Below are 15,429 nucleotides of genomic sequence, written 5' to 3'. Positions count from 1 at the left end.
AGAGGTCAACAGCCCATGCCTGATGCACAAGTTAAAAACTGGAACAGCCCATTGTGAGACTTCCCCAGAACAGTAATTTGAAAAGTCTTAGAAACTTCTTGATTTTCAGTTTTAATATTTCATATGCCCTAACAGATTAATTTTTCATGGATTTGTCTACTTGCCTTTTCAAACCACATACTCTTATTTGTATTCACATCTTTTATCAAGAAATTCCATAGGTCAAGTACGTACTGAGGAAAAAAAGTTGCTATCTCCCCCCACTTTATTTTTTTTCTTTGAAACTTGTATCTGTTAGTTTCATTTGATGCTCCTACTTCTAGTGGGCATGATTGTGAACTATGACTCCTTTTTCAACTTTCCTTTACATATCCCTTGCTAATTTCTTTTCCAGTTAACCACTTTCTGCATGAAGAAAACTATGAATTTTAAGCTGTTGGTATAAGCAATCTCAGTTCTGTAAATTTAAATAAGGTTCTCCTGATGTTTGCTGTAAACAAGGATGTCTCAGCTCTAGAACCATGAGGTTCTAGAATTAAAAAAAAGCCCAGCCCCAGATTTAAGTAAAGCTCAGAAGCTTCTATTGGAAGAAACTTGTGACAGAACCATGAGAATAATGTGTTCAGAAAGGAAATAATTTGAAGAGGATCAATCAGCCACTTACTGCAACCAAAAAAATCTAACTATTTATATGCTAGCAAATAACCCATTCAGATTCAAACAGTGAGCCCAGGATTATCAACAAATATAGAACTGACTGAGGTAAAAAGTCTTTGGCGGTTTTATCAAGTAAATCTTAAAAAATAAAATGGGAGACAGACTACTTTTGGTTCCAGCAAATAATCCAAAATTACAGGAAGTGTTGTATTAGTACAAGGTACAGGTGTTAGAGAATGCATGCTGAGAATCCAAGTCATTCTGTAAAGCCATCTGTACACCAATGAGCTCCTCAGGTAAAGAAGAACGGTCTAGCAGTGCCAGCCATTCAACTCCATGCATATGGAGAGTATCTGTTACGAGGAAAAGGCACAGCACTGATTCCTACTAGTAAACAAAGGTCTTGATACCAAAACTTCCTTCCAGTATGTGGAACCAGTATCAGAGATACACCTGTTGACCTTGCAGGCATCACAGTGAGGAGCATTTCCAAGAAATCATAATTGTCCAAAAACATACCTGGTCTTGAGAATAGAAATTTCAGTACATCTTGATGGCATCCAAGACTAAGTGCTTTGTCTAGGGTCACAACATGATGTCCCATTGATGGCACTCACAAACCTTGTGAGGCTGTTTTAAAGGTCAAGATAAAACATGTGAAAAAGAAACTTGATACTTCACGTATAGAGCACAAGTCAGCTCTTCTGGAAAGGAGAGAATTTAATAACTCTGCCCTTAATTTTTATGTCATGGTATTCTCATCACCTAAAACACAGCAGAAATGCTGTATGAAATCCTCATTAGCTCAGCCTCCAGGACTCTGATGAGCAATTTACTGCTTTCAAGCCTAACAAGCCTGATTCTCTGTCACTAGAACAGGCTCTGTAATTTAGAAGTGATACAAACATCACAGAAGAGGGGGATCCTTTGATTACATTATTCACTGTCACCACTGAGATAGATGCTGAATGATTGTTGGGGCTTTCTATGAGTAACTGTCTTGCAGTGAAGAAGGACACTTCTGATGGAACCATTGATGAATACAGAGAAAAAATAAACCACACTTGAGGAACACGTAACTGTACTCCCCTTGTGCAACTATTATATATCCAAAATGGTTTACTATTCTACTTCTCCTCCTTGTAGTAGAAAATACTTCCTGTAAAATGCTTTCTCTCCCAAGATGGGTGGGAAACAGTCCTATGCTTCCCCACTGAATCTCTTAACTGCAGCACTAAGAAGCTTATAGAAAGGGACAGACATGGAAGTAGCAGAGCTGCAAAGAGACAAAAATACATGTTACTCTTCAGTACACAGCACCCACCATGCACAAAGACATATGGACTCCAGGCTGAAGAATACAGGGAGATGGAAAAAAATAAGCCTGGAATTGTTCCTGATTCTCTATTGCACATGTTCCCAGTGTATCAGCATTTGTGTTCAGAGATGAGATCAGCAGATGCTCAAGACAAAGGAATACTGCTATGTCACTTGATGCTCTGGCTGAGCACATCCTGAGAATAAATAGGAATTCATGGTCTAGGCGTTTGGCTTCAGGTAAAGGACCAGTCTTGATACTCCTGGGTTGTTTTTTTTTTTTTGTCAGAAGCAGGAGAAAAATTTTCTCAGGCAAAAGGATGCAAGTCCTCACTGCTCCTTACAAAATTCACCCGTTCAAACTAAGGGTCTTACACTGCATTGTCTATTTTCCTGAATATTTAAAAATTTTCAGAGACAGGATATTTAATGTACTGCTACTAAGTCATCACAGTTACAGATGTGGGGGGTGGCTACATGTAACATGCAATACAAAGAAGTGCATGAAAAATGTCAAATCATTATCCCAAAATGAATGGGTGTGAAATTGGCAAAACTGACAAAATAATTCACCTGCGTTCATAATAAGCCAGCACTAATTGATAATTTTCTTGACAAAGATGTAAGACTGTTGCTTCTGACAATGATTCCTATAACACAATCACCTTTCCTGAGCTAACTAAATCTTTATCCTACAAACCTCTCTACAATTTTCAGTAGTGGCTGTGATAACCTGAACAAACAAACTAGAAAACAAAAGCAGAGATGAAAGGTCCATAAGAATGTATATCCTACAGCTACTCAATCCTGTACATAACACCCAGTGGAATAAGGATAACTCAAATCCTTATGGGGGAAGAAGAAATGAAAGGAATTGTTATTTACTGAAGCTCAATCTTTCATGGAAATAGCTCCTCTGACTGAGCTGGAGGCAATAGCCAATACCATGCACAGCAGAGTAGGTTGTGAAAAACAGACCTAAGGTCTTGAAGCCCACAGCTGCTAAGAATGTGCACAAGTCTGAAGTAACAACTTCTCAACTAAACTTCCACTAATCATGAGCCAACAAAAATGTGAAGAAAGTGAATGTGATCATGACTGTTTAATGGAAATGAAAGATAAGCTAAGGAAGGGAACAGCTGTATCAGAGAACTGCACTTCAGACAAGTGAAGTATTCAGTGTCATATGTGTGAGTGTACCAGAAATAGAAAAATGCATGTTCTGTCCTATTACTTCATGCCTGAAGTGAGTGAGGGTGAAACTAATAAGGTATGAACATAATTCTTTAACCTTCTCACAATTTGTCTGGTCTTGAGTGACAGAAAATATGTGGAATTCAAGAGTGAACATGAACATAATCATTTCAAGAGAAAACACCTTCCCCTCTCTGATACAGTTTCTTTTGTCAGTCCTTTGGTTGATCACTATCTACTTGCCAACATATTTAAATGATTCCTTAACACTGACTATACAAACTACAAAAGACAGGGGGAAGTGGATTAAGAAAAGAGATCAAACAGGATGTCGAATTCAATCTCTGAAGACTCTGATACAAGCAATAGAACATCTTTTACCTTTGAGAACTATCAATCACACCCCTTGCTGTTGGGACAAGGCAGAAGTTGCAAAATACTAAGTTTTCCTTTAACTTGGCACCAACAAAGAGCCAGAGCTGAAGCTGCTTCCTGTTCATTTTAAGGATGGATGGATCTTCTCTCCAATACAATTTCCAGCTGCTGACATTGTTTTCTAACACAAGCAAACTAATTTTCATAACATTAGGCAAATTTTAACTGGAGTGCTTCACCAAGACACTATTGCAACTGATAAGAGCCACCTGGGCCTTAGGGTTCAAGCCTGGGTCTGAAAACTTCAGCCAATTTAAAAAGTTTACAAAGTCTAAACAAACAGAAATCAAAATACAAAAATAAACCACACAGAATACAAGTATCCTACAGTGAAACAAAGACAGCTTTAAAATCCTGTTCAGTATAACAAAAGCAAATATTTTGGGTGTGTGAATTAATAACTGAAATTATAACCAAAACAAACAAATGAAATTACTTTATTTAAACTGTTAATTTCTATGGCTCTGTGCCAAAATTCAAGATGGCAACCAACACAGACATCTCCAGTTGCATGTTCTAATATTTTTCTCTGCTGATGGTTGCCATGTGATGAAAGTGTGGAATCTTGGCTATTACCAGACTAGATGGCTGAGCAAGTTAGACTTCATGTTCAAACCTGGACTTTAGGAAGAACAGCTGCAGTAAAGATCTCATCTTACAGAAAGATCTCACAGATAGTGATCAGCAAGAAATGGAAGGAAGGGATAAAGACTCAGCAGCAGACGCTCTCAGAAGCATTCATTCATCTCATCTTGCAGGTGTATCACCACAATCTGCTTTCACAGATGTTTAGATACTCTTTTCAGTGGGTTGTTCTATCACCAAGGCATCCTCTTCTCTCATTTTTGCCTGATACGGGAATGTGATGGTGTGAAGTCACTGCTGCTGCTTCTTCCTTTGTCCCATACTTGAAGGAACTCTTGGGATTCCTCACCTGGAGTTCTGAGTTAATCCTTCTCTGCGAGCAGAAGCTATGAAAAAAAAAAAAACCAAAGCTTTTTTACTCAAAGATTTTGAGCAATCATGGAGGACTGTTTTGTGGGGAAAACTGATGCACTGCTCTGCAAATCTCAGCCATCACCAAAAACCTGGGTGTCCCTACCACACAACCTCTCTGCCACAACAGATGACATCACAGACCAGTAAAACAAAACCTAACTTAGTAAGCTACTGTGTGAAAAAGTACTCTTGGTATTCCTTTCAAGCACCAGAATACCTTCTGCACTCTTGCTTCTGACTCATGTGACTCATCTCTTCACATGCACCCTCTAAATCTTTCTCCCCTAGCAGTATACTTTATGTCTTTCTTTGGGTCTTTTACTCATTTGCTTACATGGGAGTCTACTTCCCCACTCCAACACATGCTGAGGACTGTGCTGCAGGAGAGCTAGGGGTGTGAAAGGGTGATCTTTAAAAAGAAACACATTGGGAATATGGAATTTCACCCCCCCTGCCCCGCCCAAGTATTATAAAGATACAGTTCTGACTTCTACATACTGCAGCATTTGACTATTTAGGCACATTATGGGAAAATGTCTATGTCATCTTCACTTCTTTTACTTAAACATCCATAGACAGCCCTTTAAAAAGAAAAAACCAAAACACTTAGAAATGTACCAAGTTTATTTTGGACAGCTTGCATTTTACAGCTAATCTAGTAGGTAAAGCTTGTCCTGTGTATTTGGCACATCAGCTTGCTCCTAAACATGAGTGACATTTGTTGAGAGATGTTTATTAAAAATATCACTATATTTAAAGAAAATACACTCACTCTCCTTCAAAGTCCAGCATACAGCCAAACATCACAGAGCACAGAGGATCTGGAAAGATGTTTAGAAAGTGGAATTGCCAGCTATGTCACCACACAGAAAGTTTGAAAACTGAATTAGGAACTAAACTGTCAACCATGTGCATCAAGATGTGATACCAGTCCAGAAATGTATTCCTTGGCAATATGCTGAAATTAAGGAAACAAAGACATATGAGAGAAGGCAGCCAACTTCAACCTCATTTTCCTGTTTTGAAGATGTTTGAGCCTTCCTATTCCTACAGAAATGCATAACACAGTTTGTCTTTTCTCACAAACTGAGTTAAAATCACTTTCCTTGAGTTCTTGTATATTCTTGTATCCTGAGGACTCGGCACAGAGAGGGGCATTCCTATGTCTACAAGTAAATATGTACGTTCCTACCAAGAGTGGAGCTCGTTGCCAATTCATTAATTTCATAAATATGAATGTATATAATGCCCTGAAGTTTTATAATTTCAGAGCTATGGTGAGCATTCCATCTCCTTGCAGTTGAGTAGATGGAGGTTCTGGTTGAGTAGTGGGAACAGAAAAAAAGCTCACTGCTGACAGAAGGCAGCATTAAGGGTCGATTCTCTCCAGTGATAAAGAGCCATTGCAGTGAATCATCACATACAACAGCATGAGCCTCCTTTATTCTCTGCTTGCCATGAGGTGTCAAGGTATTTGCCCATATGTCTGTCCACATGTTTACACACTATTATGTCACCCATGACTACACCTCAAAAACTCAGAGCAGTCACAGTGGGAAGGAAAGGATTACCTCCCTTTTATGGATATGATTCTGAGTCACAAGAAAATCAAAGGAGTTGCATGAAGTCATTTAAGAGATATCTGCACACTAGAATTCATTGCCATATAGACTCCCAGCACAGATGTACATAGCCTTGCTCACAAACCAGCACCTAATCTACTGTGCTTCCAAGCTGCAGGAATAAGACAGAAACAAGCACAAGGTTAGATGACAGTACTGGGTCAGGAGCCCGTGCTAACATTTTTTACAGCTAGTTGGGACTGTTTCATCTTACCCGCAGAAAGTCTGTGAGAGAACTGGGCAGCTTTATTGAAGTCTCCTGAGTCTAGTGTTGAAAGCAGGAACTTTCTTTCTCCCTGAAAAGCTAAGATTATCCTAGAAATTCAGTTTTTTTAATCCCAGAGTGAATTTCTGATCTTAGAATGATGCTCAGCATTCTCTTGATAATATATAGTATAACTAAGAAAGGCAATAAATAAATGGGGTTTATTTATATCCATGGGTGACTGACACTAGCAAGCCAGGACAGCTGACAACAAACAGAAAGCCACCCTTCCCTACCCCCATATTTTGGGCACAATTTCAACCTGACTTGTTGGACCAGGAAGGCAAGGGAAAGCAGAAGTTCCAAATCATGAAAATTTTCTTGGGGGGTGGGGAGGTGTGGATGTCTGAGTGTGTATGGGGAGTGTGATGTGTATGCCATGAACAGTATACACAACTGTATTCCAGAGAAGCCTTCCTGCATAAAAAAGCATCGAGCAGACTCACTGACAAGTAGAGAAATACCAGTGGAAGTCAGCATGAGCCTTCCTGCTCCCCATGTTAAAGACACTTACCACACTCTCATCCCAACTGCTAATGCTCTTCTGTACTTGACAGCCTTCTTTCTGATTTCTCTTACTCACCTCTCTACTCCCTGGTTCACTGTAGCTCCCTCTTCTCTGGCTCTTCCCCACATTTCATTTCATAACTTCAGATACACATTGTAGCCTATTCACACGCATTTTGGCTTCTATTTTTAGCCTCAATAAAACAGTGCCAGATTAAAACAAAATCCAATTTGGATGGGCAAAGTCATTCCCTCTATAGGTAACTTAATGCCAAAGGACCAGATGTGAGACAGAAGCAGCCAAAATATTACATAACCTCTCCTGTGTCTTTGCACACCTGATATTGAATGACATTTCCAACACAGCAAGGAAACACAGGCAGTTCGCCATTGCCTCACTACTGAGAACAAGCAATGCCCAAGCCTCCTGTCAGGCAAAAATGCCAACTGCCTGCAGTCATCACTTATCCTGCTTCTGAGTTAGTCAGAAGTGAAGGCTCCTAAAATTCAAGCTGAGCTCTTGCTCTTCGACAGGTTAGCTGACTGCAAAGACTGTTCTTTCCATTTTCTCCTGCTTTCTCAGGAAGAGCCCTGAGATGTGGAATCTCCTTTCAGTGGCATGAGTTCAGCAGCAACAGGAAAAACCTCCTTCCTTTCACAAAAGAAAGGCAAAAGGTTGAGTAAAGATGTGAGAGGCAGGTTGCTCTCACAAGTTAAGGAATAAATGTAATTTCTGATGACCAGAAGTGAACACTGACCCTCAGATCTATCTGAAAGGCGATGGCTGAGTTGGATAATATCATCTGAGAAGGGCCTGGAATGCTGCTTCTGGCAGCACTTTACACTCTGCTGAGACTTAATGAGACTTACATACACTTTTCTCAGAACTCTAACATAGTCATGTCCTGTTGATAACTTGTATCTATTTTAAAGGTACTGATTTGAAACATCAATATTTGCTCATTGTTAGTCATAAGATAATAGTTCCCTGCCCCTCCAAAGAATACTAAGAAATGGGATATAAAGAAAGCCTCTTTACCATTCTCCTTTCCCTTCAGGCCCATCTGATACTAGATGCTTGTGTGTCATTATCTGACCTGAGACTGATTGATCAACTAAAGAAGGGAGTGAAATTATTTTTACCCCTTCCTGTGTGCTCTCCTTATAAAACCGTGGAAGTCAGTAGGGTAAGAGAGAAATTACTCAGGATGTTTTTGTGACGCATAAAAAAACAATGGCTTTAGGAAGATAACTCTAAGAACAAATGTGCAACTACATATTCTCCATTGTAACTGATTCTTTGCCCTCCCAAAAAGGGAGGCACAATAGTAGGATTCAACTCAAGCCCAGCTTTCCAAAGTATGATTAAAGGGACTAGTTCCGTTTCTCAATGATCCTTTCTCTGCATGGAGACAGCATTACGGAGACACTGACAGAACTGCTGTTAACAAAGACTATGTGCAGGGTGAGAGACTGCACCAGAAAAGTTTGATGCAAAGTGCTGGTTATCACACAGGAGCTCCCTCTTCAATGATCCACACAGAACTTCTCAGCCAGACAGGTGGCTCTGAAAGGATTATGTGAAAGAGCTCATCACCACTCCATTCCTGGACTAGGATAAGTAATGAGGTGACATCAAAAGTTGCTCTTTTGTGTCATAAGATACCTTGTGCCTGGGTCTTCAAAGCAGTCTGAGGCAGAGGTTACTTGAGGTGCCCATTTGAAGGTCATCTTTTGAACTGAAGACCATTTGTGCAGTCAGTCACAGCAACAGCACAGAGAACCAGGAGGGTGGCAAATGAAGACTGGAATTAACAGGATTACTGAGAAGGAGGAAGTGTACCAGCAATGTGCTGTGTAGAAACCTGAGTGATTTCTATTCCCAGCTGCTCCTGATGAAGGATTTGGACAGTGTGGTGAGACCAGCTGAAATCACAGTCAAGGTTCCTCCTGGGAATGTGGTAACAACATAAAAATAAACACATTGGTGTTCAACAATCTACTGCTTTCCAAGGCTGCAGGGAACCTGGCAGAAGCTGAGGAAGTCTGGACAAGGCTGGGCAGCTGGGAATTCCACCCCACTGTAACAAATGGCTGGAAGACTGACACAGGCCATGCACAGTGGTAACAGTACATATTACATCCCATCCCCACCCTTTAGGCTCCAAGAGAGTTGAGACATACTCGTTGATAAAAGAAACTCCAAATTCACACTTTTTTTTTGTTTGTTTGTTTAGATCTGGCAAAAAATATCAAGCAATTGTATGTGTTTTGTTTATATGCCTGCTGTCTTTACTTGCCTTTTTTTTTCCTGGACCAGGACAATTTAGAAGCTTGCACATTTGCATACCTGCTAAAGGAATCTAAAGAGGCTGCATTTCAAGAATAATGTTCAAGCTGTGGGTAGGCAACAGCCAGTCAAGACTTAGCACCTCCAATGCTAACTAATTTCAGGTCTCCAATAACAAGACCTATAGCAATATGACCTTGTTTTGAAGGTCCATACAATAATCTTGGATATAAAAAACTTCAGAAATATACAGTCTACCTGTAGATTTTCCGTAAAGTGAAAAAAATCTGAGGCGTGCTAGATGGTGTGAAGAGTGAGTACAAAAGTGCTCATTACTGTCACTAGTTTACAAGCAGGCTCCATTCATTGCTCCATACTGGACCACACTGCTTACACACCCATCATATTTGGATGGCATTCAGACACTGCTCTCCACCTTAGCCTAAAGGAGGATATCACTAGCAAATTAAGAATAGCAGCCTGTCTTCTACATGGATTAGATCCAAACCATTTTATTAATCCCCATATTCTTCTAGTCTCTTTGCAGTTCAGGATGCAGTTTCAAGCCCTTACAGATGATAACACATTTTATTTCAAAGAGTTGCATACTTTGTGGATTTGGCATTCATGCAGATACAGGGGCAGGTGAATGTCTAAAATAAACAGACAACTGTTCATCACCCTGCAACTAAGCACAGCTACAGAATTGGGAATCATGGGAAATAAAATCAAGTCTATTCCAACTAGCTCAAGAAGTTTCATCCTAGTTTCAGACTAAGTTTTGACACTCACTTTCTGCATCAAGTATTCTCCAGAGAACTATAATACAAATAAACTAGACTCATGTTTTCAACCAGAATAGGTAGAGATCCAAAACTTTGCATGAATTAGCAGTCTTCACTGTCAAACTTGAAATGCATATTATTAATTTTGACCTCCCCTAATGCTTATGGTTTTCTTCTCCTCTCAGCAGACACAGTGGAAGAGTTATGTGGACACTGGTAATATAAACATCAGCGCGATAAAATGCATTACTGTTAATCAGTCTGATTATGGAAAGATGAAGGTCCTGTCAAGTTTGGCGCCATCAGTCTTCCACAGCTTTAATGATTCATATTTGTAATTATATAGTTTATCAGTACATGATGTTTTTGTCATAGCAAAACAGAACCCCAGAGGTGTTCTGTCTTCTGAAGCTTTTAAAATAAAACTATCACAAACTCTAGAGAAGCTGGCAGCAAATGAAGGATAAAAGCCTAAAGAACACAGGTGTCATACATACAGCAATTCAACATTTGCTGTTAACCTTTGCATATCAAATCAAACCAAAGAAAATCAACTTGAGCATCTACTCTACAGATGCACTGAGGGGTTAACTATACTTTCAAGATTGTTCCTATCTCCAGACTCTTGGAGACAAGAGTCCAGTTCAGGAACAGAAAAGCTGCTTGGGACTATGCTGTTATATTTTCATCAAGTGCTCTTCATCCTCTGGTCTCCCCAAAACCTCCTTTGTGTTAGCATTTTCAAAAATGAAGAATAATCAACAGAAATAATTTCTAACTTTGAGATCGACACATAACTACAAAAAAATCCTTGATATTTCTTGCCACCTTGTTCAAAAGCTAAATTCTGGTGGAAAATGACTTTTTTTTCCCTAGACCTTCACTTTATGAAGAAAACAAATTCACACTCTATTTACCTAATACCACTTGAGAGGAAAGGAAAATAAACCAGCAAAACATGGCAAAATGTCTCCATACACCTTATATTCTTAAAATATATAGTAAAACAAAAATCACCAAACTGACCATCATCTGAACTCAAGTACAGCCTCCATATACAAGCACAGCCTCCTAAAGACAACCTGGACCTGAACAACCAACCACACTACTTATCTTAGCTGTTACTCAGCAAGCTGTACTCTGAAGAAGACTTTTTGAAAAGAGAACTGGTTCCTTAATTCAAAATCACCCTGTTTCAATAGTACTAACTGAAATGCTGAATTCCACAAAACAGGAAACAATCAGTGTCATGCTGAGAGACCCTCAAAGTAACACAGGATAAAAAAAGCAATGTGACAATGGCTCTATTTTCAGAAACTCATGAGTACCTGGGTGCTCAGTGAAAACTCAGGTCACAAGCAATTTAAATGTTCCCTAGAGCTAGTAATTCTTCGTATTTCTTTATTAGAATAAATCCTGCTAAACTTCCACAAATTTTGCTAAGAACCTGTCTCTTCAGACACTACAAGTACCCCCATTTGCTATCTTACAAATTTAGACTCCTGGCTGTATAGAGTCATGAGGCTCTCTGCCTTCTCTCTCATTACACCAGTGACAGACAACTCCCACTTCTGCCTCTCTGTGAAATGAGGATAAGGCTACTTTCATTGTAGTGGTGGTTTGTTTCAGAATCCTGAGCTACCTTGCAGAAATGTTGAGTTTTATTTTCCCTTTTATTTCAAAGGATCTGTTCTCGAGAGCCTGAGCCCACTGCACATCAGTGTCTATAACTGTTATTTTACAGTTGCAGCACTAACCACTAGTGAACTGTCTTCTGGACAGTCTAGTTAAAAGTTTCCATACTGCCTCACTCTCTCTTCCATTCAGCAACATCCTGGCTCGAGGTAAGATCACTTGTGACACCTTTATGCTTCTTCACAGAGCCCCATAACTGTTTGCAGATAGGCTGTTAGAGGAGAAGGCCTATTCAAGCTTCTCAGATATTTCTGAACATCTGTGTGTATATATTTATACAGAGGTTCTGCCTGGTTCCTCTTTTATATCTGCAGCTTTTCACAGCCTTCTATCTTTAAATGCTTGCAGTTTATTCTGTGATTTGCTTTATGACTTGTGTGTCCAACCTCCCCAGTCAGTATCTAAGATACTAAATACATGTGAAACAGTAACCCCAAGTAAACTGCTGCTGAGGGGAAATTGGGGCCCTAGTGTAAGCAACCAATGGAGAGTGAAGAAGAAAAACAGCTGTTCCTGCAGCAAGGACTACTACTGCAGAGTAGTTTCTGAGACACAAACTGGGCACAACAGCCTCTGACACATACCAGTAGCTTGGTGCAAAGCTAAAGAAAATATCATTCCCCAGTTTCAAAGAAACATTTTGCTCTAGTTAGTTTAATCATGGCAATATTTAGCACTGTTCTTGGAGCTATGGACTTCTCTTAGCAGCAAGAAAGCTTTGAGTGACCCACCTACCATGGTTCTACAAGCCTACCCCTAGCCAAACCTGGGCTTTACCTAAGCCCTGATCCTCTTAATTAAACAGCAGGCTAACCCTTTGTTTCAGCTTCAGAGAGGATAGTTTAGCACAATACAGCTAGACCAGTTCTACAGAAGGAAACATGAGCTGAAGTTCTCAATTCTCACTGGATTACAATTATTCACAGAGGAGTGACTCCTGAGCTTCACAGTTGTTATCTAGCCTCTATTATTGCTCCAGCTCTGGCTGTTGCATACCATCATTCATATTACCATCCATCTTCATGCATGCACTGCGTAGGTATTCACAGAAATGGGGAAGGATAGCAAAATGCTACCTACAGCTATCATGGAGACACATAACACTATCCAGAGGAGATGGAGAGATTCTCCTGGAAAGGTTAAAATTACAGGGTGGCAACTGTAACAGTACTCTTGAAAATGTGAAAAAGAAGGCAGAATCCAGCACACCTTCTTGTAAGTCCATTCAACAAATCAGTTTTGTCAATATATTGAGAATTTAATTTTTACATTTACTTTTAAATTTATCTCTAACCTTGCTTTATATACTGTACTAAAAACTTAAATTGCACTACACAGTAGACCAAAACTTTTGATTTAGCTATACACATAATAGAGGGTTGACATAATTTTATTTGTTTTGATAATCCCATTATATGCCAGAGTACACTGTCATGTTCCAGTGCACCATAGGGTGTTTTATATTGACTGTGGCCATTCACCCTATAAAATTTCTGGTAGGAAAACTGGAGTTTTTGGCAGGTGGTAAAGTGTGGGAGGCAGTTTGGAACTGTATGTTAAGTGCATTAGCTGAATATTTGTGGTAGAGGATCAGCAAAAAAATCACTGACATAAATAAAGGAAATGTCATATTTTAAGTTTCAGAGATTAATATCCAAGAGATGAACCCCTCCACAAACTCTTCTTTCAGCCTCTGAAAACACAGAGATCACTGCATTAGTGACACTTAAGTCATGTTTGTACAGATCCATCTCAAAACAGAAGATCAGAAACATAATTTTTCAAAGCATTCTGGAACATAATGTCTCCACATATTCCATTACACTATCACAAATTACTGTGAGACACAGGTAGCATAGGTTTACAAGACTATGCTCTACCTGCCAATAGGTCTGCATAAATGATTTGGTCTTCATTTGCTGAGAACTTATCAGCAGATAAACCTGTCTGAATTAATTAGCCACTAGGGAAAGATGAAGATTTGATTCTGTAACTCTCAGTGATTTTCTGTCAGATACTTTCACATCTACTACTTGACTTCACTGTGCAGCTGATTCACAAGTCTCAGCTATGTCTTTCTGCATATGCGCTAAGAGCCTTTCTGCAAGACCAAAGAAAAATGTAAAGAATGTCCTGGTCCTTTATTAAAGGCCAAGCTTAAACAAGAGAGCATCTTAAGCCAAAGTCTAAAGCAAAAAGGAACCACTTGAGCCAAGGTGTTTTTTTTCCTTCCCCAGCCATATTTTAAGGAGGTCTTCCAACTCTAAAAAACTCAGCCTATGCTCCCTTCTGGTTAGTCTTTTTAATCCCAGGAAGTATAAATTCCCTGCACAGCTGAACACAGATTGTTACCTAGGAACCACTACATGTAGAGGAGGCAGCTGTGTTTCTTCCTGCTGATAAGTTTTTTCCCCTGCCAGTTCTTGAAAAAAGATGAAAGCATCCCAGCATACCCACCCCCACTTTCACGGTCTTTGGCACTGTCACTCACCTGTGGAATATGGCCCTGGCTCACAGGGTGCAGCATTGTGAAGGCTGTTCTGGAATCCATTCATTTGCTTTTCAGTGGAGGTCAACCTAAGAGGTAAAACCATAAAATTAGACAGAGGCAAGTGATATAGCAAGGAAGAATAAAAGCCCCAAACAAAAAAAAAAAATGAGTACTCCCCTAGTTTACATAATCTCACTGGGACTGTAACCATGAAGCTGTGCCTGAACTTGGTATGAAAAAGGCAGTGACAGCAAATGACTCCAAAAAGCAGAGCAAGACAAATGAACACTCAAGCCACCAGGGAAACTTCAATGTGACTAAAACACTTAATTGTCTCATACGCCTTGGAAGCTGATTCTGGAGTATAAAGAAGATAGTAAATTGTACTGGACCACCAACATACATTGCAACTAGTAACATTGTGGTCACCTGAATCCAATGATTTGAATTAAAGAGATTAAGCAACTGTTGCACAGAAATGCACATGCTGTCAAAACATACTACATTCAAGAGTTAAGGCTTTGCATCTTGCCTCAGCAGACAGAGCTCATTTTGTCAAGATTTCTCACTTATCTTGCAAACTGAGACACATGGGATGCATCTAATTTTCAGTAATCCAGTGCCATTCCTCAAGCAGATACCTTATGCAAATCCTTCTGCATTGATCTCAGCAGTTGAGTTACAGCAAAACTATACTTTGTAGACTACAACTGCACTTTGACTCAGAAAGATTCATTACCAAACTGAGACCATGTACTCCTGCAGAAAAATTGGGTCTACTCACAAGAGAAGGGCAAGCTATAAAGCTGCAAGCGTCTATGCTGTCCTTAAAAATCTATACGATTATCCTTTTATTCCTGGTTTGTCCGTTCCTCCCTTATTCTTCCTTGCTGTTCTTCCTTCTGGCCCAACTCATTTCCGATCACTACAGACATTTCTGTGTGTACACTCGTCTCTGCCAGAGTCCTTCTTCGCTCTTTCAGCTCTACAGTGTTACAGTTGCTCTCAGCTCTTCCCCCAAAGAGCATCATGATCTCCAATCCCCATGGGATGCCCTGACAACTAAGTGACTGTTACTCACTGTTTAAATTGTAATTCACTGTTTAAACGTGCAGTTTCTATGGTTTTATCTGAAACCTTTTGCTTCCAGATTTCAAGGTCAGCAAATTGCC

The 15,429-nt window shown here is 39.7% G+C and overlaps 1 protein-coding gene across 1 annotated transcript in view; it reads right to left on the bottom strand.

Annotated features, from left to right (window-relative positions):
• Positions 1 to 3,928: 3,928 nt before the first annotated feature.
• The window catches only part of TTLL5 (tubulin tyrosine ligase like 5), a 124,662-nt gene continuing 113,161 nt past the window's right edge, over positions 3,929 to 15,429 (bottom strand). Inside the window, exons 33-34 of the mRNA XM_041472124.1 lie at positions 14,258 to 14,343; positions 3,929 to 4,574 (exon numbers count right to left, since the gene is read on the bottom strand). Of these exons, the coding sequence (XP_041328058.1) occupies positions 4,534 to 4,574; positions 14,258 to 14,343 (127 nt within the window). The 3' untranslated portion in view covers positions 3,929 to 4,533. The remainder of the gene's footprint in view (positions 4,575 to 14,257; positions 14,344 to 15,429) is intronic.

This window comes from Pyrgilauda ruficollis, unplaced genomic scaffold (genome assembly GCF_017590135.1).
Source record: "Pyrgilauda ruficollis isolate IOZ18807 unplaced genomic scaffold, ASM1759013v1 scaffold28, whole genome shotgun sequence".
Lineage (NCBI taxonomy): Eukaryota > Metazoa > Chordata > Aves > Passeriformes > Passeridae > Pyrgilauda > Pyrgilauda ruficollis.
Note: the sequence above shows the minus strand (reverse complement) of the source record. Positions and strands in the feature narration are given on the sequence as shown.